The sequence below is a fragment of the Gobio gobio genome (assembly GCF_949357685.1).
Source record: "Gobio gobio genome assembly, chromosome: 12".
NCBI lineage: Eukaryota > Metazoa > Chordata > Actinopteri > Cypriniformes > Gobionidae > Gobio > Gobio gobio.
This window is the reverse complement of record NC_137105.1, coordinates 56475467-56502966: the sequence shown is the minus strand read 5'-3', so window position 1 is coordinate 56502966 and position 27500 is coordinate 56475467. Positions and strand designations below refer to the sequence as shown.

General features: G+C 41.2%; 1 protein-coding gene across 1 annotated transcript in view; it reads right to left on the bottom strand.

Moving 5' to 3' along the window:
- The window catches only part of LOC307135123 (uncharacterized protein), a 35799-nt gene that overhangs the window by 3690 nt on the left and 4609 nt on the right, over positions 1-27500 (bottom strand). The window contains exons 2-8 of the mRNA XM_079831318.1: positions 25913-26316; positions 19117-21009; positions 10186-10359; positions 9907-10080; positions 9628-9801; positions 3941-4114; positions 3811-3857 (exon numbers count right to left, since the gene is read on the bottom strand). Coding sequence (XP_079687444.1) covers positions 3811-3857; positions 3941-4114; positions 9628-9801; positions 9907-10080; positions 10186-10359; positions 19117-21009; positions 25913-26295 — 3019 coding nt within the window. The 5' untranslated portion in view covers positions 26296-26316. The remainder of the gene's footprint in view (positions 1-3810; positions 3858-3940; positions 4115-9627; positions 9802-9906; positions 10081-10185; positions 10360-19116; positions 21010-25912; positions 26317-27500) is intronic.

The window sequence follows — 27500 nt, the reverse complement described above, 5'->3', positions numbered from 1 at the left end:
GTGGGTCATATATATGTCAAAAAAATGACAAAATGTAAAATGTATACCTTGAATGCAATGTAAGTCGCTTTGGATAAAAGCGTCTGCCAAATGCATAAATGTAAATGTAAATATAGCATATCTTTGTCAGTGCGTTTTGTGGTGTTAGAAATTGTTTTTCTGCGCATTTTCGCACGAACTCAAAACGTGCGTACACCACCTCCTGAGCTGGCGTAGGATTTGAGCGTGCCGTACGCCAACGGCCATATTGATAAATCTCAAAGTCACTGTGGTTTTGGGTGTACGCTGGAAATTTGGTGTACGCACTTTTGATAAATGAGGGCCATTCAGTGTGAGACTCACACACTCGGCTTCAGTTGGGGACACTAAATGTTCCACTAAATGACTGATCTGCCCATTGTCTGCCCATTGCTTTTCTTCTCAACGCGTGTCAAAACGATGTAACTGAAGTAGGCTATAGCAGTACTTGATGTGTTTTTTTGAGTTGATGTGTGGGCGTCTCAGTATTTGAATCTCAATAAAGCGCGTGTTTCGTGGGCGTGGTCGCATTAGCGGATAATGAACTGGCTCGCGAAAGACTGACATCTATCACTTTTCACACAGATTACATAAACACAGCATATTTGTTTTCGATTTGGTTTACATTGTTTAAAACCTGACATTTCAACGTTTCTTTAGACATATGTCTCATGTTTGTGAGACAAGTATTCACTAAGCTAGAGGTCCTTTTCTGAAATTAATGTCTTTGAGAGAGAGGCTGCAGATCGCGCATCATGTTTGTTTTCTTTATTATGCAAAAAGCAAAACATTTTGTTTTTATTGTGACAAAAAATTTTAACTTAACAGATTATAATGATGTATAACACTTGCCTGAATGATAAAAACGACAGAGTTATTTGAGTCTCTTTGGCACTGATAAGAAAAAAAGAGCTGATCGCACCAGCGCGACCTTCGACTCGAGAGGGTTAAGCCCTCATGTTTGCCATGCGTCTTTATCTGATATTGATCGTGTAACTACTGATGGTGAGTTTCTGTTGTAAAGTCAAGTCAAGTCAAGTCTTCTTTTATGTTTTGAATTCTGATTTTGGAATAAACTGCACTTGGGTTCGTAAACTTGCCTCTCCAGTGGATTCATGTTACACCTATTCCCTAATTCACAGTATCCGATCCTTTATTAACAAGACAACAGTTTTAATTTCATTAAGGGAACAAAATGTTTAAAACCAAATACGTTACATTAGGCTGCAGGTAAGAAACTTTGTTTGAAATATGTTTCCTTATGGTTTGGCTTTCCTTAGGGTCTATGTAACCTGTTCTGAAATGGGTCTGTTATAATTTATATATCGCAATATATATCATTATCGCAAGAGGCTGCAATGTATATCGCAAAATGGATTTTAGGCCATATCGCCCATCCCTAGTGCAATGTCTTACGTACGTGAGCTAGAACAGGCATGTTTATTGCTCTGTAGCGCAATCCGTTTAGCTCCACAAGTCGGATCACAAGTTGAGGTTTGAAGTTGATTTCTCAATTCATCACCCCTTTAAAACGCAAGGTGCCCAGGGCGCATTTAGAGCACAACATGCTCACAGCCAATAGAAAACTATTTAAAAAATTTGCAATTATATGATTCTTAATTGTGTGGAAGTATAACCTTAACTTTCTTTTAAAAGTCTTCTCATTCTTGCATGTTGTACTGATGGTACTGTAATATTTAAACAACATTCAATTAATAACAAGAAAACCAGACATTTTAACATTAAAGAAACAGTTCAAATCAAAGTTCCCACAAAGTTTTGAAAATGGGGTCATTTTGTTAGCTGGGCTCCATTGTGAGGACATTTGGTAGTAAAACCAGAGATCATTGCGGGGACCAGCCAGTGGTTCAAATGAGAAAAATTAATAAATTATGCTTATTTAAATTTGTAAAAATGGAGAAAGTTTTCTGAGAAGGGTAGGGGTGTGCTCAAAATATCGATTCTTAGATACATACAGATATAATAAAAAAAGATACAGTATCGACATTCTAGCCCTTAGTATCGATACTCCGCCCAGCCTTTAGGGGGCGCAGCGCCGCCCGCGATTTTCAAAAAAAGTCATGGAAAATGTCGAAGATTTTAGAAGCGCCGTTGTCCCTAAAGGCAGATGTTTGGACACATTTTGGTTTTAAAGCAAAGGAAGGAAACCAAGGGATCGATAAAACAAATGCAATCTGCAAGCATTGCCAGGCTTCTATACGCTACACCGGTAAAACAACTAACCTGCGCGCCCACCTGCAAAGACACCATGCAGACAAGCTAGCTTCGCCGCAGCCCAAAAAAACATGGGACCCCACGAAAACTACTTTGGACAACACAACATCCAAGCTTCAGGTGCATTATATTTGCAAAGGTTTATGTCCCGACAGTGTTGTCGAGAACACAGGCTTTCGCTTTATGATCAACACGTTAGATCCCCGTTATGTGATCCCTACCCGCAGCTACATGACCGACAAAGCAGTACCGAGGATGTATGACAAAGTCAAAGACAATGTTAAGTCAGCTCTGAGTTCTGCCCCACGAGTGGCACTGACTTGTGATGGGTGGACATCGCGAGCCACAGAAGCTTTTGTTACAATCACTTGCCATTACGTTAACGAGGAGTGGGAACTGATGTCGCACGTTTTACAAACGCGAGCCATGCACAAGAGCCATACGGGGTCAAACATTGCAGAGTTACTGAAAACGGCGCTTGAGGAGTGGGACCTCGTATCCAAAGACCCAGCTATTGTGACTGACAACGACGCAAATATGAGCGTCGCAGCGGAGCGGAAGTCTCTTGTCTCTTGCTGAGGGAAGTCCACTCAGTTGGTGGAAAGAGCACCAGAATGAATATCCACTAATGTCACGCCTTGCCAAAGTGTACCTGTGCATTCCAGGGACTAGTGTCTCCTCCGAGCGCGTTTTCTCTACGGCAGGCGATATTGTAACCGCACAGAGAAGTGTACTAAGCTCAAAGCATGTTGACCAACTTCTGTTTTTGAACAAAAATCTTAAGTCATAGGATAAAGCTAGCATTACCAAGAGTATCCTCAGGTTATTGTTTTGTTGCTGCAGTGATTTTTGTTCAACCTGCCTTTTTGAGGACAAACCTGGTTTAGCCTTAAGATTTTAAAAATCCATCCTGTTATGAGGTAGATTAGATTTGTTGTTGTGCCAAATGTTAAAGCAAAATGTAGCATTTAAGTGATTTCATAGTGAAATATGTTATGGCAGTACATGGTGTCACAAAAAAAAAATTATAAGAAGATTTAATAAGAAGAATAATAAGAAGAAGATTTTGTGCTTGTGTGAGCTCAGACTGTACCCTTGGAAAGTTAAATGTTGATTTGTGGTAATTTCCAGATAAATACAATTTGTGTACAATTAATCAGAGCACTTAAAGTTGCAAATATTTAAGCAAAATGCACTTTGTTATAATGCACTTTTGTCTTCAATAAATTGAGTAAATGTGTTCAGCATTAACTAATTGGCTCTGGCCCATGTATTTTTATTGAATCGTATCACATTGTATCAAATCGTATCGAGACAGCTCTGTATCGAGGTACATATCGAATCGTGAACTGTGTATCGAGGTATGTATCGTATCGCCAGGTTCTCCAAGGTATACAGCCCTAGTGAAGGGTAGGTTTAGGGGTATGGGCTTAGGGGACAGAAAATATGTTACATCAGTATAATAACAATAGAAGTAAGTCCCCACGAAGATACAAAAATCCAACATGTGTGTGTTTGTGTGTGTGTGTGTGTGTGTGTGTTTGTTTGTAGACATACACTTTCGTGGTCCTGCTGTGATCCTTATCTCCCCTCCATGATCAACACTATAAACACACAAACACACATTAATGTAAATATACATCATGCACACATGCGTTCATTATGTCAGTATCAGTGTTTGACACACTTGAGTATCTGTAGTGAGCATTTCAGATCCTCCAGTTTGTCATAGAGTAGCTTGACTCCTGAATCTCCTGGGTGATTGTAGCTCAGATCCAGCTCTCTCAGGTGTGAGGGGTTTGAACTCAGAGCTAAAGACACAAAATCACAGCCGTCCTCTGTCACCATACAGCCAGATAACCTACATATGGATCAAAACAGCCTTGTCATCTATTTAGTTCTCTTTATACGTCTCACCAAAACCATTTTCATATTTGTCTTATTAACAAATTAAAACACACTGGATTTTCAAACATCAGCAATAATGCGACTCAATTAAATATATCAGTAGTAATTCAATAAACACACTTAAAAAAATAAATGTAATAATACATGCAGTCCTCCAGAAATTCACATTTACATTTCTGTGAATGATGAAGTTTCTGTGTTTAACTGTGATATTTCATTGGCTGAGGTTTTAAACGTGCTTTGATTAATTTACTGTGCGTCTGCGAATGTGTTTGTGAGTGCATGTGTACGTGAATTTTTGTGTGAGTGTATGTGTGTGTGTGAGTGTGGGTTAGAGGCATGGCCGGACCATTGGTCTGACTGCGAGCTTTGAGGACATAATCAAATTTATTATTGTTTCACATTAATAATGTGAAACAAGGACACACATATTGAATTGCGTCTCCTCACATTTATTTGTGATCACATGGCTACAGTAAACAGCTCCATTAAGGCTTTTAGCCAAAAAGAGCTCACATTTATAAAGATAATGATTTTGAATTCTCACATGTTCACACCTCGTGTCTTTACAGAGAATGATACTTTTCTATAAATTTTCCACTAAGTTCTGTGATCTGAAGAGTTTTGAGCTTGCTTGAGGTCTCATTATATTGGGGCAGAAATGTCATCAAAATGATAAAAAATATCCATTCAATGAGTTCCTGTTTTTTTATATTTATAACATAAGCCTATGATATGAGTTATCACACGATCAAGAATGCTGTTTTTCTGAACATCTTTTAGTTTGACGCGTTAAAAATATGTAACGCATCTGCATTTTCTGTCATTAAAGCCAAACAAGACAAAGATAATGTGCTTTCTGTGAATGTACCGTCTGTGGCTTCGTTTACACTAGTGTGTTTTTGCTTTAAAATGCATAACTTTTGCTATTTGGGCTGCTCTTGTGTGAAAAAGGAACAATATAGAGCAACACGAAGAAAGTCAGAAAAAGGCCTGCATGAGGGAGAGGAAGACGAGTACCAGGACAAGGGAGAGGAGTGGGACAAGGGCAAGGGAGAGGAATGCCTGGACAAGGGCAAGGTAGATTTAGGGTAACTGATGAAATAAGAGCTACTATCATTGACCATGTCATAAACCACAGGCTATCATACAGAGAGGCTGGTGAACGAGTACAGCCAAAACTCAGCCAGGACACAGTGGCATCCATTATTCAGATTTTTCAAGAAACCAACAGGTAGGACATTGTATAAGGGCTTCTCCTACTGCAAAGTGTAAATAATTTTACCGTGTATTACAGTGACTGTATGCCTCTGGTCCCTAACTGTATTTTGTCCATCTAAGAATTCAACAGCTCCCTCAGGGGGCAGAGGAAAGCTCCTAAATGAAGAACAGGCATTTTGCAAGCTACTCTGAGATGGGTCATTCATTTTTTGTATTGAATTTCTGCAGCAAAAGAAACAAAATGCATGCATTTACTAAACCCAACAAAACAAAAATGTGGAGTCTTCAAAAGACACAATCTATGATCAATAAAATATAATGTCTGTTGTATAAGGGCAGACCTGACACATAAAATAATGCAGTTTCTGTAATTCCATCTAGTGTTAGTGTTTTTATAACATTGTGCTGTGATTGACTAAATGTTCCTGAAGGGAACGTGTGTTAGGGTTTTGGTAGGTATAGTGTGTTAGTGAATTATTGTATTTTGAAAATTAGTTTTGGCGTTTAGTTTACAATGTGTGATTTTGAGCATGAAATTCATCGTTTTGGCAATTGCGTGATGTAGGTGTGTTGGTGCATTAAGAGTTTAGGAAATGTGTTAAAAGTATTGAAAGAAATTGTCATTGCGATTGTAAAAAACTGTAAATGAGTTAAAGTCTTCAATGAACGTAAAGAGTTGTGAGAAAATGGGATACGTGTCAAATCCGCCACTAAATCTGTCTGTCATTAATATTAGTCAAAGAACAAAGGTAACAAAGAAAATTGTAGCTTTAATAAGGATTAATCTTTATTTAATGTATAATTTATGCAGTGCAGTCTCTTTGATAACTTTATTCAATTTGTATATATTTATCTGTTAGACTGGTAGTAAGGGCACAGGTAAATATGACATTAATTATGGGTTAATGTGAAGATTGTTTTAAATTCACTTAACCCTCTGGGGTACTTCATTTATGGGTCACACTCAGGACTTTCAGGTAAAAAATGACCCGGAGGGCGGGATTAAGATAAAAAATGTTTTGAGTAAAATCAATGAAATATATTTTTGTTCAATAATATTTTTTCTTTTCTTTTTTGGTGTTTTGAGATAATTTTATGATTTATAATGAATATTTATGCAATAATTATGACCAATTTTTTCCCATTGAATATAATAAAAATTTTACATATACACTTTTTTTTAATTATTAAAGCTGTATTTCATTTTAGAGTCAAGCCTAGGCCTCATGAAAGCAATTTTTTAAATGAGATTGGTGCCATCCGGTGGACACATTGAGCATTTTTATCACGCAATAGCAAATTTTTATCACTATAGTGGATTTACAGCTCTCTGTAGAAAGGCATGTGAATTCTAGTGATTTTCACACATATTTGCCCATTTTTTTCAGGTTGTTGATTTTAATATATAATAACAGATTCTGAAAGACTATTTTTGTCAAGTTGTTTGTTTGTTTTACGACCACTTTTCAAAACCTGTCCCCAATTTTTTTGGTCATTTTTGACACAAAGTACCCAAGAGGGTTAAATAAAAAGTTGTTACATTTTTTAAGCCTAATAAATGTTAAAATTGATAGCTTTCAATCACAGTGTAATGTTGAATGGCTATAATTTTTAAAAGTGAAACAAAAAGTCAATTTTCACCGAGACATCAGTTGCAGTATTAGTATCAGTGATAATTAGGGTTGGGCATCGAGAACCGGTTCCAACTTGGAACCGTTTAAAAAATAACGATGCCATTGGAATCGTTTAGAAATTTTGTTTTCGGTTCCGATCATCGGTTCCAAACGCGCAAGTTTTCAGAAGTGCTTGCCGCGCCCGTTTGTTCTGTTGCAGCCATGGAGCACGGTAAGCGGCGCTCAAAAGTGTGGCTTTATTTCACTAAAAAAAAAAAACCTGGGTCGGCACAGTGCAACACATGACAAACTTATTTCTTGCACGGGAGGATGCACTACAAATATGTGGTGTATAAATTAACGAGTGTAGCGTGTTTGAAATGCTGCGCAGGTCTGTCCTCCTCGGGCAACCCTGCGCTAACCAACGTTATTAAAGGGATAGTTCACCCTGAAATGAAAATAAAGCCTTCTTTTACTTACCCTGATGTTGTCCCAGTGCCCTATGTCCTATGACATTTAAAATACTGTTCCTGCACGCGCTCCTTCCTATTATGGCAGTGAATGGCGATCAGCTAAAACATTACAAAAAATAAACAAATGTATCACGCAACGATACAGGGAGACGCGCGCCATATGGAAAGTGTTCAGGGGGCACACTATGGGTTTTGCGAGAAAGAAACCGTATTATTCAGTCAAAACACTGAGCTCGGCCGTTATTCTGAGCGCTCTCCTCTGTGTAAGTTACACTATGAGCCGTCAGCAGCCGCCGGCGCTCATGCCTACTATAATAACTCGCACTGTTGTCATTGCACCCACGATAAGCACACACACACACACACACACGCACCATTTTGAGAAATCAAGCTCAATAGAAAAAAACGTGATTCTCGTCTTTTCTATAACGTATATGATAAGAAATAATACTAATAATATAACCTCCTTAAGTGAATATGGTGTACCGGTTGTCATGACAATATTGCACGAGGCTACTGTGGCTTGGAGTGCGCACACACAGGAACACGCGCATTTGAACAACTGCTGGGTGAGTAAAAGATGGCTTTATTTTCATTTCAGGGTGAACTAACATTATCCCACCTCATCATAATCAGGTAAGTGATTGTAGTGTAAACCCCTTGACCAAATTGCGAATTGTGGTGAACAACAACGTTACTGAAATTGTTTCCCCCTCGTAGATAAATGTAGCTATACGCAAATTGCCCACGCTAGTAGCAGTCCTAATGACTGCTGTTAATGCTATTGTTAAACCGGGACTCGGTGTGGAACTCCATTCACCTTTGCAGCAAAGCAAGTGAAAATGCCAGCGGAGAAAGTCCCAAAACTAAAACTCATTATTGAATCAAAATATAATTTTCCTCTGTGAAATGAGCCTGTGACATGTTGTGACTCCACCCCTCAAAGAATCGGAATCGAGAATCGAAAAGAACCGTAATCGAAACTAAGAATCGGAATCGTTCAAATCAAAACGATGCCCAACCCTAGTGATAATGGCCTTCATTCAAAAAAAGATGCCATTAAATATACTAAGTATTTAAATATACTGCCTTTATTTTGTTTCTACATTAATTCAGAGATTAATTGTGAAACTATTACATTATAAAATATATTAAAATCTTTACCCCAGTTTCACAGACGAGGCTTAATTTAGTCCCTGACTAAAATGCATGTTTGAGCTGTTTTAACTGAAAGCAAATCTTAAAATATGCCAGTGCCATTGTTTTGTCTCAAGACGCACATCAGTAATGTTTTTATCTAAGGCACGTTTATAAAAGCTACTTGTCCTACATGCCCTAATTGAACTAATGCCTAATCCTGACTTAATCTAAACCCTGTCTATGAAACCAGGCCTTAATGTTTTTAATTTTGATTAACCTCTGAAAAATGTGTGATTGATTAATCAGTTTTTTTTTTTATTGATTGCCAGCATTAATTTATATATTTAAAGTTTATAACTGAGTGGAATATGGAACTGAGTTTTGCAACAAATAACACAACCTTTAACACAGTGTTTTGATTTATTATTATTTATATAAATCATTTTATTAAATGATCTATACATGATATGCTCCATCTTCTTATTCTACTTGAATTTATTGATTAAAATAAAAAAAATTGTCATACAAGATGCACACTTCTAATAAGGTTAGAAACGCTGTAAAGGTATAAATGCCTCTGGAAATTTATTTAAGGGGTCAAATATTGTCACTTAATGGAAAAGATTATTTCTGTCACTGCTGCGATAGACCAATGCACAGAATATGAAGAACATGAACATCTTTGGGAGTCAGCTCTCCATGACAGATCTAAACCAGACAAGATACCAGACCAAGAAACACACACTCAGTAAAATATCATACAATTATAGTTCATCAACAAAAACCCAGAAAATATTGAGGTATTATTTTTTTCAATATTGCACATCCCCAGTGTATGTGTGCTTAATAGGTGTGTGAATCTGCACTGGTCTCATGGCTCAATTCAATTATGATTATCATGTCAAAAAGAATGACTGAAAGAGAGCAGAAAACACACATCAACAGTAAGATCATCTACAAACAGACACCAACATTATGACCGGCAGACTGTAAATTATATTTTATATGTTCTTAAATACCTCAGTATCTGCAGATGACAGTTTGGACTCTTCAGCCCATCAGAGAGCAGCTTCACGCCTGAATCCTGCAGGTCATTGTTAGTCAGGTCCAGCTCTCTCAGGGCACAGTTTGAGGATTGAAGAGCTGATGACAAACTCTCACAGCAATGATCAGTGAGATTACAGTGAGTAAGACTGAAAGAGAGCAGAACACACACATCAACAGTCAGATCATCTACAAACACACACCAACATTATGACCGGCTGACTGTAAATTATATTTGATATGTTCTTAAATACCTCAGTATCTGCAGATGACAGTTTGGACTCTTCAACCCATCAGAGAGCAGCTTCACGCCTGAATCCTGCAGGTCATTGTTAGTGAGGTCCAGCTCTCTCAGGACACAGTTTGAGGATTGAAGAGCTGATGACAAACTCTCACAGCAATGATCAGTGAGATTACAGTGAGTAAGACTGAAAGAGAGCAGAACACACACATCAACAGTCAGATCATCTACAAACACACACCAACATTATGACCGGCTGACTGTAAATTATATTTTATATGTTCTTAAATACCTCAGTATCTGCAGCTGACAGTTTGGACTCTTCAGCCCATCAGAGAGCAGCTTCGCTCTTGAATCCTGCAGGTCATTGTTACTCAGGTCCAGCTCTCTCAGGACACAGTTTGAGGATTGAAGAGCTGATGACAAACTCTCACAACACTTATCAGTGAGATTACAGCCAGCAATACTATAAAAGATGAAATAATATAACATTAAAACAATAATGAAATAACAATGAGTGTAAAGGAAGTTGCCAGTTGTCTGTACTCAGGAACCTGGAACAAAATATTTTAACATTCTAGCCTGGATGAAAGATGAATGATGAACTACTGAGCATGGAAATTCAATCATTTTATCATTCATGTTCATTAAAGTTGCAGTAAGTGATTTTTGAGAAACACTGTTGAAAGAGGATCGGACAAAGCACCATAACACACTTGTAGCCAATCATCAGCAGGGGGCATGTCCTCTCATGATGGTGGAGGAGAGACAGTGAGCCAATCAGCAGTAGGGGGCGTGTCCACTCATGATGGGGGAGGAAAGAGAGTGAGCCAATCATCAGCAAGGGGCATGTCCACTCATGATGGTGGAGGAGACACAGTGAGCCAATCAGCAGTAGGGGGCATGTCCACTCATGATGGGGGAGGAGAGAGAGTGAGCCAATCATCAGCAGGGGGCATGTCCACTCATGATGGTGGAGGAGAGACAGTGAGCCAATCAGCAGTAGGGGGCATGTCCACTCATGATGGTGGAGGAGACACAGTGAGCCAATCAGCAGTAGGGGGCATGTCCACTCATGATGGGGGAGGAGAGAGAGTGAGCCAATCATCAGCAAGGGGCATGTCCACTCATGATGGGGGAGGAGAGAGAGTGAGCCAATCAGCAGTAGGGGGCATGTCCACTCATGATGGTGGAGGAGACACAGTGAGCCAATAAGCAGTAGGGGGCATGTCCACTCATGATGGGGGAGGAGAGAGAGTGAGCCAATCATCAGCAGGGGGCATGTCCACTCATGATGGTGAAGGAGAGACAGTGAGCCAATCAGCAGTAGGGGGCATGTCCACTCATGATGGTGGAGGAGACACAGTGAGCCAATCAGCAGTAGGGGGCATGTCCACTCATGATGGGGGAGGAGAGAGAGTGAGCCAATCATCAGCAAGGGGCATGTCCACTCATGATGGGGGAGGAGAGAGAGTGAGCCAATCGGCAGTAGGGGGCATGTCCACTCATGATGGTGGAGGAGAGACAGTGAGCCAATCAGCAGTAGGGGGCATGTCCACTCATGATGGTGGAGGAGAGACAGTGAGCCAATCATCAGCAGGGGGCATGTCCACTCATGATGGTGGAGGAGAGAAAGTGAGCCAATCAGCAGTAGGGGGCATGTCCACTCATGATGGTGGAGGAAAGACAGTGAGCCAATCAGCAGTAGGGGGCATGTCCACTCATGATGGGGGAGGAGAGACAGTGAGCCAATCAGCAGTAGGGGGCATGTCCACTCATGATGGTGGAGGAGAGACAGTGAGCCAATCAGCAGTAGGGGGCATGTCCACTCATGATGGTGGAGGAAAGACAGTGAGCCAATCAGCAGTAGGGGGCATGTCCACTCATGATGGGGGAGGAGAGACAGTGAGCCAATCAGCAGTAGGGGGCATGTCCACTCATGATGGGGGAGGAGACACAGTGAGCCAATCAGCAGTAGGGGGCATGTCCACTCATGATGGGGGAGGAGACACAGTGAGCCAATCAGCAGTAGGGGGCATGTCCACTCATGATGGTGGAGGAGACACAGTGAGCCAATCAGCAGTAGGGGGCATGTCCACTCATGATGGGGGAGGAGAGACAGTGAGCCAATCAGCAGTAGGGGGCATGTCCACTCATGATGGGGGAGGAGAGACAGTGAGCCAATCAGCAGTAGGGGGCATGTCCACTCATGATGGGGGAGGAGAGACAGTGAGCCAATCAGCAGTAGGGGGCATGTCCACTCATGATGGGGGAGGAGAGACAGTGAGCCAATCAGCAGTAGGGGGCATGTCCACTCATGATGGGGGAGGAGAGACAGTGAGCCAATCAGCAGTAGGGGGCATGTCCACTCATGATGGGGGAGGAGAGAGAGTGAGCCAATCATCAGCAGGGGGCATGTCCACTCATGATGGTGGAGGAGAGACAGTGAGCCAATCAGCAGTAGGGGGCATATCCACTCATGATGGTGGAGGAAAGACAGTGAGCCAATCAGCAGTAGGGGGCATGTCCACTCATGATGGGGGAGGAGAGAGAGTGAGCCAATCATCAGCAGGGGGCATGTCCACTCATGATGGTGGAGGAGAGACAGTGAGCCAATCAGCAGTAGGGGGCATGTCCACTCATGATGGGGGAGGAGAGACAGTGAGCCAATCAGCAGTAGGGGGCATGTCCACTCATGATGGAGGAGGAGAGACAGTGAGCCAATCATCAGCAGGGGGCATGTTCACTCATGATGGTGGAGGAGAGACAGTGAGCCAATCAGCAGTAGGGGGCATGTCCACTCATGATGGGGGAGGAGAGACAGTGAGCCAATCAGCAGTAGGGGGCATGTCCACTCATGATGGTGGAGGAGAGACAGTGAGCCAATCAGCAGTAGGGGGCATGTCCACTCATGATGGGGGAGGAGAGAGAGTGAGCCAATCAGCAGTAGGGGGCATGTCCACTCATGATGGGGGAGGAGAGAGAGTGAGCAAGAGGGAGAATCAAAGAAAGACTGTAGAAAGAGAGATGGATGAGAGACATTACAAAAGACAAAAGGTCAGAGGAATATCACCAGAAAAAGAAGGGTTATGATCAGGAAAGAGCTTTATGACACATATTTCCAGCACTGGAGAAACCCAAACGGGAAGGCCTGAAAATGGACGCCAATGTTGTGTTGTCATAACATTGGTAACAAGTAAAACTGGTGACTAACAACAATCTCTTGCTTGTATATACTATGTGTACTGCATGTTCATTTTTTGTTCTTCTTTGTTGTTCGTTCGTCATTATTTTTCATTATTTTTGTCATTGTTCTGGATTATAAAGAAATACTAAACCATAATAATGAGCCTTAAAATATAAATATAAATTAAGCACTCAAGTGCATGCATAAAGCTTGTCACAGAACACCAGCAAAAGTAATGATCATGAATGTGTCAAAAAAAAAAAAACAGCAAGACTGTCTGGACATTTGAATGTTTTACGAGTTATAGTATGACAAGTGTGTCCAAAGTCCGGCCCAGGGATGAACTTCAAATGGCCTGCAGCTTGTCTATGGTGTCAACACAAGGCAACAGCACTAGATTTTTGGTGTAGCAGTAAACCGTGAATGACAACAATTTGATAAATAAGCATTGCCATTTATATTATTTATATTATATTATATATGAAACATTAAACTCGACAAAAGCGCAGAGGTCTTTCATACAAACCTCAAATGTCTCTTTAGTTTAACCCCTAGGAGTCTGAGCTGTTTTGGGGCCCTTTAGAAGTTTTGACATGCTCTTACATTTGTGCTTTTTTCAGTTGCTTATAAACACATTAATGGCAAAGTGTAATTACACTTTTTTCAGCACAAACTGGGCTACCATAATATGTGAGCAACATGTATGTACATGCTTGTATTTTTTGAGAGAAAAATGTTTAAGCAAGGTTTTTTTTAAAAACCTAAAAAACGTTTTAAAATTAAGGCCTCAAAACACACAATAGATATGTGTTCACAAGACTTTTGACCAATGGCTGTTATTGCCTAGAGTTTTTGCTTCAAACTGATGTGAGAATCATTGAGCCTACTCATTCACATAAAACAATATATTAATTTACAATTTGTAAGACAGTTTTTCTTCACAAAGCCTGTATGCGAGGAGGCGTGATAGCTAATGAATAATGCTGGAATCTCACCTGAGATGACAAAAGAACATAATAGCCCACATAATGAGCTGAATAATAAATGAGCTTCTGACTGAGAGAGCAAAAAGATGCTCTTCTTATTTAGTTGAAATTGTCCTTATCTAGTAAATGCATCTTGATTTAAGAATGTTTAAATATTTAGACTAGAAACAAGACAAAAATGACTAAGAAGAGCATTTTTTAAAAACATTTTTGTACTATTTTGTTTTTGAAAGTAGTCTCATGCTAAAAAAATAATAATAATAAATAATTCAAATTAAGATACAAATTATTCTGAACAAAATTCACTTTAAAGAAAGCAATTCACTTTCTACAAAACAAAACTCCAGAATAAATTATTTAGAATGTAGTCAACAAAGGCCTATTATATTTTAAATGATCAAAAGATTTGACTACACTTAAAAAATGCTCTTCTTATTTAGTTGAAAATTGTACTTATCTAGTAAATGCATCTTGATTTAAGAATGTTTAAATATTTAGACTAGAAACAAGACAAAAATTACTAAGAAAAGCATTTTTCCAATTTTTTTGTACTATTTTTTTTGTTTTTAAAAGTAATCTCATGCTAAAAAAATCTAATAATAAATAATTAAAATTAAGATACAATTTATACAAAACGAAATTCACTTTAAAGAAAGCAATTCCCTTTCTACAAAACAAAACTCCAGAATCATTTCTGACAAACTTTGATATTAAAGGGGTGGTAAACCACAATTTCACAATTCTAACTTTAGCTAGCGTGTAATGTTGCTGCTTGAGCATAAACAACATCTGCAAAGTTACAACGTTCAAAGTTTAAAGCAAAGGGATATATTTGCTTTTAAAGAAATCCATTTCTAAGGACTACAGCAAACGGCCAGTAGGCGACTACACACATTCTTCCAGGGTTGGTGACATCACCAGCCTCAATATTTACATAAACCCCTCCTCCGTGAATATTAAATAAGGGGGGGTGAGGCCATTTTGTATCGCTGTTGTTGTGGTATAGTGGTATAGGCAGGAGTGGTGTTGCTGCAATGCCGACGAAACGCTGTTATTTTCATCCGGATTGCAGGTCTGGGGATGGGCGTTTAACATACAGCATGTTATATGCATGTGTTTGAGACAGAGGGGAACAGGTCTCAGATATATCCTGCCCATCATAAAGCACGAGACAGACAGGGGTCGGAGGAGAAGACTGGAAAATATGACATAATGGACAATATTCATCCGTTGCAATTCATGAGCGGTTCAGTGTGAATGCACGACGGGCGCGCCTCCCGCTGCACATTTCACGGAGGAAAACATCCACAATCTTCACGAGTTCAATGCCAGATTTGCACCTCGGCTTGTCCTGAAAGCTGGATTTACAAACAGAAGCTGTTTACGGGCCACAACCTGTAAGTCTGATTTATTTTTCGTAGATGTGTTTTCCTGTAATAGGTTAACTGTACGTTGTAGCAAGGAAGTAAACAGATGACAACACTGTTCTGCAAACCAGTCTGTTAAATGCTCATTCATACTTAACGTTATCCGACGAACACCTAACGTTACAAACACTAACGTTAAAATCTCAACAGCGAACTTGGCATTAGTGTAAATGATTCTTTGATTAGAGCTTTTATGTATTGTTTATCTACAGGCATGCTAAACATGGTTCTGTGTTTTATTTGGCTACTAGTAAAGCCAGTGTTTTGTGTTTGTTTTGGGTTAATAGTTCTTGCCACAGATATTTGGCTATAATCGTACAAAATAATAAAAATACAAAAGTGCCATTCAGTAGCGATCACTATAGATCCGCTGTCTTTACTCTTGAGGACTGAACAGGTTCTGCTCGATCATCTTCACTAAAATGTTCTGGGTCTGATTCGGGCTCAGATTGGTATGGTTTTATTGACGCCATTGTTTCTAATACTGACCAAAGCACAGTCTACCGGTAAGGTAAGGGGCGTGGCGTTTCTGACAAACGTGCACTAGGCGGTTAGCGAATCAAAACACACTGGGCCAGCTAACCAATCTGAGCCCATCGCGTATTTTTGAGGGACTGGCTTCATACAACCCGGAAAGCATCAGACCGTTTTACAAGGAGGGACAGAGCAGTGTAGAATAAAGGTCAAATATATGAAAAATAATGCAATTTTTTTAAAAACGAAGCATGAACACATGTTACAGTGCACCCCACAAACACAATCAAGCCTTCAAAAGAATGTGTTTTACCACCCCTTTAAATAAAAAAAATACCATTAGGCTATAATATTCAAACAACAATATAATATTCAAGTCAACCTTATTTATATAGCACTTTTAACAATGTAGATTGTTTCAAAGCAGCTTTACAGTGTTAAACAGGAAAATAATGCAACATAATTTTATTCAGCCGTATAGCCATTCTGGAGAAAACGGTGATGTCATCAGTTCATTTCAATTATCATACAGTGACAGTGTGGGCTTTAGATCAGTAATTTAGTTTATATGGTTAATTTAGTTTAATAATTAGATTTATTTGGATATTTAGTTGAAAAATTTAGAAAAAAATTTAGTGTCCTCAACTGAGCACGCCAAGCCAGGGGCAACAAAAACTTACATAACTTACCTGCCTTACAGTCAGTTGCTCTTAGAAATGAATAGCTTTTCATGAGGAGAATAATCCAGGATTACTGCTCAAACGCGTCTCAAAACGATGTAGCTGAAGTAACGTTACAGCGCTTCACTAGATGTGTTTGTATGAGTTGATGTGGGCGTTGATGCGGGATCGTCAGTTTTGAATCTGAAAGAGCGCACTCTGTGTGGGCGTGGTCGCATTAGTGGATAATGAAGTGGCTCGCGGGTGACTGACATCAGTCTCTTTTCACAGATTACATAAACACAGCATATTTGTTTTCAATTTGGTTTACATTGTTTAAAACCTGACATTTCAGCGTTTCTTTAGACATATGTCTCATGTTTGCGAGACAATTATTCACTAAGCTAGAGGTCCTTTTCTGAAGACTATCTGAATGAATGTCTTTGAGAGAGAGGCTGCAGATCGCGCATCATGATTGTTTTCTTTATTTTGCAAAAAGCAAAACATTTTGTTTTTTGTTTATTGTGCTATGAAGATATAGTATATATAGAAACATATATAATGGAATTTTGAATGGTTGTATAAGGGGTGGGTAAATAACAAGCTTTTGCTTCGGAAGGAAGGAAGGAAGGAAGGAGTGTGTGTGTGTGTGTGTGTGTGCACTCTGTGTGAGTGTGTGTGAGTGTAAGAGAGAGAGAGAGAGAGTGTGTGTGTGTGCACACTGTGTGAGTGTGAATGTGTGTGAGAGAGAGAGAGTGTGTGTCTGTGTGTGTGTCTGTGTGCACACTGTGTGAGTGTGTGTGAGTGTGAGAGAGAGAGTGTGTGTGTGTGGACATTTTTAGGTCCCCATGAGGAAAACATCTTATAAATCAGACTAAGTGATGTTTTTTGAAAATGTAAAAATGCAGAATGTCTCCTGTGATGGGTAGGTTTAGGGGCAGTGTGTGTGTGTGTGTGTGTGTGTGTGATGGGTAGGTTTAGGGGCAGGGGCAGTGTGTGTGTGTGTGTGTGTGTGTGTGTGTGTGATGGGTAGGTTTAGGGGCAGGGGCAGTGTGTGTGTGTGTGTGTGTGTGTGTGTGTGTGTGTGTGTGTGTGTGTGTGATGGGTAGGTTTAGGGGCAGGGGCAGTGTAGGGGGATAGAATATACAGTGTGTACGGTATAAAAACCATTACGCCTATGGAAAGTCCCCATAAAACATGAAAACCCAACATGTGTGTGTGTGTGTGTGTGTGCACTCTGTGTGTGAGTGTGAGTGTGTGAGTGTGTGCATGCGAGTGTGAGTGTGTGTTGCGTGTGTGAGTGTGTGTGTGTTGTGTGTGTGTGAGTGTGTTTGTGTTGTGTGTGAGTGTGTGTGTGTGAGAGAGAGTGGTGTGTGTGTGTGTGTGTGTGTGTGTGTGAGAGAGAGAGAGAGTGAGGTGTGTGTGTGTGTGTGTGAGAGAGAGAGTGTGTGTGTATATGTGTGTCTGTGTATGTGAGTGTTGTGTGTGTGAGTGTGAGAGAGAGAGTTTGTGCTATGTGTGAGTGTGTGTGTGTGTGTGTGTGTGTGTGTGTGTGTGTGTGTGTGAGAGAGAGTGTGTGTGTACGTGTGTGAGAGTGTGTGTTGCGTGAGTGTGTGTGTGTGTGTGTTGTGTGTGTGTGTGTGAGTGTGTTTGTGTTGTGTGTGAGTGTGTGTGTGTGTGTGTGTGTGAGAGAGTGGTGTGTGTGTGTGTGTGTGTGTGTGTGTGTGTGTGTGTGTGTGTGAGAGTGTGAGGTGTGTGTGTGTGTGAGAGAGAGAGAGAGTGAGGTGTGTGTGTGTGAGAGAGAGAGAGTGTGTGTGTGTATATGTGTGTGAGAGAGAGAGAGAGAGTGAGGTGTGTGTGTGTGTGTGTGTGTGAGAGAGAGTGTGTGTGTATATGTGTGTGAGAGAGAGTGAGGTGTGTGTGTGTGTGTGTGGAGAGAGAGTGTGTGTGTGTACGTGTGTGAGAGTGTGTGTGAGAGTGACAGTGTGTGTGTGTGTGTGTGTGTGTGTGTGTGTGTGTGTTTGCACTAATAAATGCTGCTGCAATCACCAATAACACTTTGTTCCATATACATGTTTTTCTATATCGTCATAAATATCATTATCTCAAATATTCTTGAAATATGGTGATATAACTGAGGCTATATCGCCCACCCCTACCAACAGCTCAACCAACCCCGTGATGTCACAGGTTATAGTTCTGCAAGATGGCGGCACCTTTGCTACAAAAGCTCTAACAAAACATCTTTTTTTCTTTTTAATGGTTACATTTATCGTGTTTGTCATATAAGTTTTGATTAGAGTGTAAATCCATTTCCTAAATAATGTTAACTTGACTGACTGCTTCATTTCCACATTAAAATAATGAGAAGGCACGTCATGAGCCCTTTAAGACTCTGAGCTTGTTATTCAGGAGAAAACCTCTCATTTAGCAAATGGTGCTGATTCATTATTAAACATGATTCTTCATTAGTGAATAATTCACACTCACAGAGCTTTTGTGCAGTTGCTCACAGCTGGTATCAGTCTTCTTCTGCCCTCAGCTGATGTGTTGTATTTCCTGAGGTTCAGCTCATCCAGCGGCTCCTCTGAGATCTGAAGCATGTAGGCGATTGTTGAGCAGTGAGACGGAGAGAGTTTCTTCTCTGAGTGTTTGTCTGATTTCACAAACTCCTGAATCTCTCTGGACAGAGTCTGATCTTTCACTTCCAGCAGACAGAGGAACAGATTGATGGACTGATCAGCTGAGAGTCCACGTCCATCTTTGATCTTCTGTTGAATGAACTGTGTGATTCTCCTGATGTCCTCTGAGCTTTTCTCTGTGTGTGTCAGTAGATCCTGTAAGAGTCTCTGATTGGACTCCAGAGAGACGCCCAGCAGGAACCGCAGGAACAGATCCAGCCGTCCATTCTCACTCTCGAGGGCTTTATCTACTGCTGATGTTAGTAGATCATACAGAGAGTCTTTATCAGACCAGTAAGATCTGAATTCCTGCAGTGGTTTCTTGTTCTTGATCACATGAGAGTAAAACACATAGAAAGCAGCGAGAAACTCCTGGACGCTCAGATGAATGAAGCTGTAGACTTTCCTCTGATGAATCACAGATTCCTCCTTAAAGATCTCAGTGCAGATCCCAGAATGCACTGCGGCGTCAGTGACGTCTATGCCGCTCTCTCTCAGGTCCTCCTCATAGATCATCACATTGCCCTTCATCAGCTGTTTGAAAGCCACTTCAGCAAGTTTCACAATCACTTCTCTGTTGGACGGCAGGAGTTTCTCTGGATCTCTCTCTTCATACTTCTGATTCCTCATGTTGATCTGAATCAGCAGGAAGTGGATGTACATTTCAGTCAGAGTTTGAGGGATTTCTGCACTCAGATCTTCTTCCAGGAGCTTTTGAAGCACAGTGGATGAGATCCAGCAGAAGACGGGTATGTGGCACATGATGTGGAGGCTTCTTGCTCTTCTGATGTGTGAGATGATTCTGCTGGCTTGATGCTCGTCCCTGATTCTCTTCCTGAAATATTCCTCCTTCTGAAGCTCATTGAATCCCTGAATCTCTGTCAGACGGTTGATGTATTTGGAGGGGATCTGATTGGCTGCTGCTGGTCTGGAGGTGATCCAGATGAGAGCCGAGGGAAGCATCTCTCCTTTCATGAGCTTTGACATCAACACATCCACTGATGAAGTCTCAGTCACATCAGAAACTTCCTTTGACATCAACACATCCACTGATGAAGTCTCAGTCACACCAGAAACTTCCTGAGCGTCTGAAAACCTCAGTGTGATTCTGCTTTCATCCAGACCATCAAAGATGAACACAACTTTACACTCCTCATAAATCCTTGAGTCCAGATCTTGAAGTTCAGGATGAAAGTCCAGCAGAAGTCTGTGAAGACTGTACTGATGATCTCGGATCAAGTTCAGCTCTCGAAATGGAAGCACAAACATGAAATCTACATCCTGATTGGCTCTTCCCTCGGCCCAGTCCAGAATGAACTTCTGCACAGAGACGGTTTTTCCGATTCCAGCGATGCCTTTAGTAAGAACAGTCTTGATCTGCTCTTTCTCCTCACGTCCTGGTTCAGGTGAGGCTGTAAAGATGTCATTGCAGTAGATTGGAGTGTCTTGTGAGTGTTGTGTTCTGGCTGTTTTCTCCATCTGTAAAACCTCATGTTCTTCATTCACTCCTCCTCTCTCTCCCTCTATGATGTAGAGCTGTGTGTAGATCCTGTTCAGGAGGGCTTCATTCTCCTGGAGTTTCAGACCCTCAAATAATCTCTCATACTTGTTCTTCATGCTGGTTTTGTGTCGGTCTTTGACTCTCTGGAGCTCATCATTCATTGGTTGAGGAGAATCTCCAGTCGGATCATCTCTATCCACTCTGATCAAACAATGACAAAGAACGATAAATAAATGTAAACTTAAATTATATAGTAAATCAATATAGATCAATCTTGTATTTTGTGTGTAATTAATGCATTCATGTCAGCTTCAGTTGAACACTTTTCACAATGCACATTGATCCAGAGCAGCTTCACAGAAAACAGAGAAGTAGAAAAACACAGAGAAAAGGAAAAGCGTGTCTTTCAATCCTCCAGCGAGCAGCTCAAGGTGACAGAGACCAGGAACAAACTCACTAAGAGCTTTAAGAGATGATGAAGAAACCCAAACCTCATCCTCAATCTGACACCAGAGATTCTGTTAGACAATAAGTGTCTTATATCTGGACATTGGGGTCAAAGTTCATCACTGAATGTTTGTCCACAGATTTGAGGTGAAATCAGAAATAAAAACCGAACTCATCTCTCTGTGTGTTCAGTGTGTTTCTGAGTCTCTTATTAAATGTCGTCTCTAAGTTACACTAGAGCAGTTAAAGGGATAAAGGGACCCGCTAAATTCACCCAAACATGAGAATCCAGTCATTATTTACTCAACCTGATGTTGTTCTAATGGCTTATGATCTTCTTTCTTCTTCAGGCCACAAAAGGAGAAATGTTGATAAATGTCCTGCTCGTGTTCGTCTGTATAATGGCTGTAAATACTGACCAGCTTCAAGCTTTAAAAAAGATTCACAGAATGATCCCATCAGACTCGAGCTCTATAATCAAAGTGTTCTGTTGGTCTGATGTGAGGTAGATGCGTGCGTGTGTGTGTGTGTGTGTAAGAGAGAGAGTGTGTGATGGGTAGGGTTAGTGTGTGTGTGTGTGTGTGTGTGTGTGTGTGTGTGTGTGTGTGTGTGTGTGTGTGTGTGTGTGTATAATGTATTACAAAAAGAGGGTGAAATATGAGGACGTTCCCCATGTCCTCACTTTTCAAAATGCTTATAAATCACACAGAACAAGTTTTTTTTTCACAGAAAGTGAACTGCACAGTCTCCTGTGAGGGTTAGGTTTAGGGGCAGGGGCAGTGTGTGTGTGTGTGTGTGTGTGTGTGTGAGATGGGTAGGTTTAGGGGTAGGGGCAGTGTGTGTGTGTGTGTGTGTGTGTGTGTGTGTGTGTGTGTGTGTGTGTGTGTGTGTGTGTGTGTGTGTGTGTGTGTGTGTGTGTGTGTGAGATGGGTAGGTTTAGGGGTAGGGGCAGTGTGTGTGTGTGTGTGTGTGTGTGTGTGATGGGTAGGTTTAGGGGCAGGGGCAGTGTGTGTGTGTGTGTGTGTGTGTGTGTGTGTGTGTGTGTGTGTGTGTGTGTGTGTGTGTGTGTGTGTGTGTGTGTGTGTGATGGGTAGGTTTAGGGGCAGGGGCAGTGTGTGTGTGTGTGTGATGGGTAGGTTTAGGGGCAGGGGCAGTGTGTGTGTGTGTGTGTGTGTGTGATGGGTAGGTTTAGGGGCAGGGGCAGTGTGTGTGTGTGTGTGTGTGTGTCTGTGATGGGTAGGTTTAGGGGCAGGGGCAGTGTGTGTGTGTGTGTGTGTGATGGGTAGGTTTAGGGGCAGGGGCAGTGTGTGTGTGTGTGTGTGTGTGTGATGGGTAGGTTTAGGGGCAGTGTGTGTGTGTGTGTGTGTGTGTGTGTGTGTGTGTGTGTGTGTGTGATGGGTAGGTTTAGGGGCAGTGTGTGTGTGTGTGTGTGTGTGTGTGTGTGTGTGTGTGTGATGGGTAGGTTTAGGGGCAGTGTGTGTGTGTGTGTGTGTGTGTGTGAAGGGTAGGTTTAGGGGCAGGGGCAGTGTGTGTGTGTGTGTGTGTATGTGTGTGTGTGATGGGTAGGTTTAGGGGCAGTGTGTGTGTGTGTGTGTGTGTGTGTGTGTGTGTGTGTTGGGTCGGTTTAGGGGCAGGGGCAGTGTGTGTGTGTGTGTGTGTGTGTGTTGGGTAGGTTTAGGGGCAGGGGCAGTGTGTGTGTGTGTGTGTGTGTGTGTGTGTGTGTGTGTGTGTGTGATGGGTAGGTTTAGGGGCAGTGTAAGGGGATAGAAAATACGGTTTATACGGTATAAAAACCATTACGCCTATGGAATGTCCTCACATTTCACAAAAACAAATGTGTGTGTGTGTGTGTGTGTGTGTGTGTGTGTGTGTGTGGGCATGTTTTCGTGAAATATCAGGACACAAATGTGTATAATGACATGGGTATTACAAAAAGAGGGTGAAATATGAGGACGTTCCCCATGTCCTCACTTTTCAAAATGCTTATAAATCACACAGAACAAGTTTTTTTTCACAGAAAGTGAACTGCACAGTCTCCTGTGAGGGCTAGGTTTAGGGGCAGGGGCAGTGTGTGTGTGTGTGTGTGTGTGTGTGTGTGTGTGTGTGTGTGTGTGATGGGTAGGTTTAGGGGCAGGGGCAGTGTAAGGGGATAGAAAATACGGTTTGTACAGTATAAAAACCATTACGCCTATGGAATGTCCTCACATTTCACAAAAACAAACATGTGTGTGTGTGTGTGTGTGTGTGTGTGTGTGTGTGTGTGTGTGTGATGGGTAGGTTTAGGGGCAGTGTAAGGGGATAGAAAATACGGTTTATACGGTATAAAAACCATTACGCCTATGGAATGTCCTCACATTTCACAAAAACAAATGTGTGTGTGTGTGTGTGTGTGAGTGTGAGTGTGTTCATCAGGCATGAGTCTGCTGGCCACGGCAGGGCGAGACCGGCTGATCCACGTGCTGGATGTCCAGGAACACTACGCTGTGCTTCAGACACTGGACGAACACTCGTCCGCCGTCACGTCCGTCCGCTTCGCTGGTGAGAGTCCAGATACACATTAGAGAACAGCCAATCATATTTAAGTGTGTTCATGAAGGCTGATGTGTGTGTGTGATCGTCTCTCGTGTTTGTGTGCAGCCAGTGATGGGAAGTTGAGGCTCATCAGCTGCGGAGCGGATAAGAGTGTGTACATCCGCACCGCACACACGGTGAGTCAGGCGGTCCAGAAGAGTGTGTGTCATAAAGCGGAGTGTGTGTGTGAAGCTCACAGAGGTGGACAAAGTACTCCATTACTTGAGTAAAAGTAAAAGTACTATTGGTTAAATATTACTCCATTACAAGTGAAAGTTGTAAAGATAGATTTTTACTTAAGTAAGGGCGCTTTCACACCTGCCTTGTTTGGTCCGGATTTTCTGACTTTTCAGTTTGGTCCGGATCAAAATTACAGGTGTGAACCCTCCTCTGACCACGGGCCGGACCAAACAGACAACATTTGGTCCTGAGAAAAGAGGTCGTCTCAGTCCGGATCAAACTGAACAACAGTTCGGTTCGTTTCTAAGTAAGTAAGTAAGTAAACTTTATTTATATAGCACCTATCACAGATAAAAATCACAAAGTGCTTTACAAAGAATATACAATTTAACAAACCCAAAATAAAACAGAAGCCCAAAATTAACTAAAAGCTTGTCTGAAGAAAAGTGTCTTCAGCTGCTTTTTAAAAGAATCAACAGATTCTGCCACACGCAACGCGGGGGGAGAGCGTTCCATAATTTAGGGGCAATTGCCTGAAAGGACCGGTCTCCCCATGTTTTAAGACGGGTTTTGGGGACACTCAGGAAATTTCGACCTGAGGAACGAAGAGTACGAGAGGAAGAGTACGGTGACAGCAAGTCTGTGATATATTGGGGGGTCTGACCATGTAGTGCTCTAAAAGTTAGAACTAAAATTTTATAATCAATTCTGGATTTAACAGGCAGCCAATGTAATGTAAATAAAATTGGAGTAATGTGTGTCCTTCTATTGGTTCCTGTTAAAAGCCTGGCAGCAGCGTGTTGCACCGTCTGGAGACGACTCAGAGAAGATTTGTTAAAGCAAGTAAAAAGAGAATTACAGTAATCTAGACGTGATGAAATAAAAGCATGAATTATCAACTCCATAGTAGCTTTGGGCAACAAAGTCCTCAGTTTAGAGATATTTCTCAAATGATAGTAACAGTTTCTGACCAACTGTCTAGAATGACCATCCAGAGACATTGATTGGTCGAACCGAACACCAAGGTTTCTAAGGCTCAACTGAACGGTTGAGTCCAAGGAACCGAGATGCAGTTTTATTAGAGGTATTTTTTGTCTGGAGCAATGATTAAGGTTTCCGTCTTTTTTGCATTTAGTTGTAAGTAATTATTATTTAACCAGATCTTAATGCAAGACATGCATTCCAGCAATTCAGTTAACTTACCTAATTCTGACTCTTTAAATGAGCAGTACAACTGAATGTCGTCGGCATAAAAGTGATAGGATACATTTTTAAAATTTCGAATAATTTCACCAAGAGGGCTAATGTATATTAAAAACAAAATAGGACCTAAAACCGAGCCCTGAGGAACTCCACATAACAGTGGGGTCATTTCTGAAAGAATGTTATTAGCAAACACACAAAAAGTGTGAAAGCATTTAGAGCATTTACAGGAAGTTCCTGTTTATGTTTAAATATTATAATGTTATTTTTAAATTTCATCTCAGCTACATTGATTATGAAAAGTGAAAAGATGCACAATATGTCAGAAGACAGAAGGTAAGAAATGATTTTGAAAGAAATGTTGTATGATTTTGCTTAGCCTTTCTTTAATGTGAATTTCATTTTGTATAAATTGTATCTTAATTTTAATCAACGTTTAATCAGATAATTGCCTGGATTTAATAAATAAGAAGCAAATAGTCTAGCAGACAATAATGGCGGGAGCGATCACATGCTTTACACATGAACTGGAGCGCGTCTCAAAATAAGCACACAAGAAGAAATCACGATGAATTTAGACACAAACACCTGAACTCCACAGAGATATTCACCTCACAGATCAGCATTCTGGGATACTTTTACAATTTTTCCATTAGCTCCATTTAATTTATTATATTGTCTCTAATACTAGATCATATCTCACCTCTTCACAGACACACAGCTGGGGTCAGAGGTCACTGCATCACTGAATTTAAGAGGAGGATGACCCATGGATCGGTCACTCCTCACAGACACACAGCTGGGGTCAGAGGTCACACAGCTGGGGTCAGAGGTCACGGCTTCACTGAATTTAAGAGGAGGATGACCCATGGATCCGTCACTCCTCACAGACACACAGCTGGGGTCAGAGGTCACACAGCTGGGGTCAGAGGTCACGGCTTCACTGAATTTAAGAGGAGGATGACCCATGGATCCGTCACTCCTCACAGACACACAGCTGGGGTCAGAGGTCACACAGCTGGGGTCAGAGGTCACACAGCTGGGTTCTGCAGATGAAGATCTCTCTCTGCTCCCTCTGTTCTCCATAATGATGAACTGACTTCAGACCTGCACACAGAACAAATCACACATGACAATATACAAAATATACATATATATTAAATTATTGATTATTTGACAATAATATCCATTGATTATACTTTACTCATACTTAAAAAAGGTAAAGAAATGATACTGTAGTTTGAATAATTGCGATGAGATGATAATAAATAATTCCCTCTACACTTCAACCTCAGTCTGAATGTTTTAGGCAAACAATGTGTGTGATACACATGGCTCCTATTCTCCAAACACACACACACACACACACACACACACACAAACACACACCTCTCGCAAAATCAACACTTCATTCAAAACTATTTTAACTTTTCTAAAACTGGTACTTTTGTGTAGTAACTCTACACACACTCATCAAATAATTGTCCATACACACAGATGTGACAAATGTAGTGAACTATAATGCGTGACTGTTACACATCTGTGACTTACAGTCTCTGACAAACGCTTGGAAACATTAAAGGGGTGGTAAACCACGATTTCACTATTCTAACTTTAGCTAGCGTGTAATGTTGCTGCTTGAGCATAAACAACATCTGCAAAGTTACAACATTCAAAGTTTAAAGCAAAGGGAGATATTTGCTTTTAAAGAAATCAGTTTCTAAGGACTACAGCAAACGGCCAGTAGGCGACTACACACATTCCTCCAGGGTTGCTGACATCACCAGTCCCAATATTTACATAAACCCCTCCTCCGAGAATATTAAATAAGGGGGGGTGAGGCCATTTTGTATCGCGGCGCTGTTGTGGTATAAGTTAGTTAGGCTGGAGTGTTGTTGCCGCGATGCCGAGGAAACGCTGTTATATTCATCCGGATTGCAGGTCTGGGGTACTTGCTCTGTTCAGCCTTCATAGGGACGGGGGTGCGTTGCAGAGCGTTTAACATACAGCATGTTATATGCACGTGTGTTTGAGTCAGCGGGGAATCAGGCGCGCGCAGGGCTCCTGCAGCACATCTAACAGAGGAAAACATCCACCGTCTTCGCGATTTCAATGCCGGATTTGTACAACGTCAGCTGCGTGAAAAAAACACTGCCGGTGCGTGGATGCACGACGCGCGCGCTGCACATTTCACGGAGGACAACACAAACTTCCACAAACTTCGCGAGTTCAATACAGGATATGCACAACGGCTTGTCCTGAAAGCTGGATTTACAAACAGAAGCTGTTTA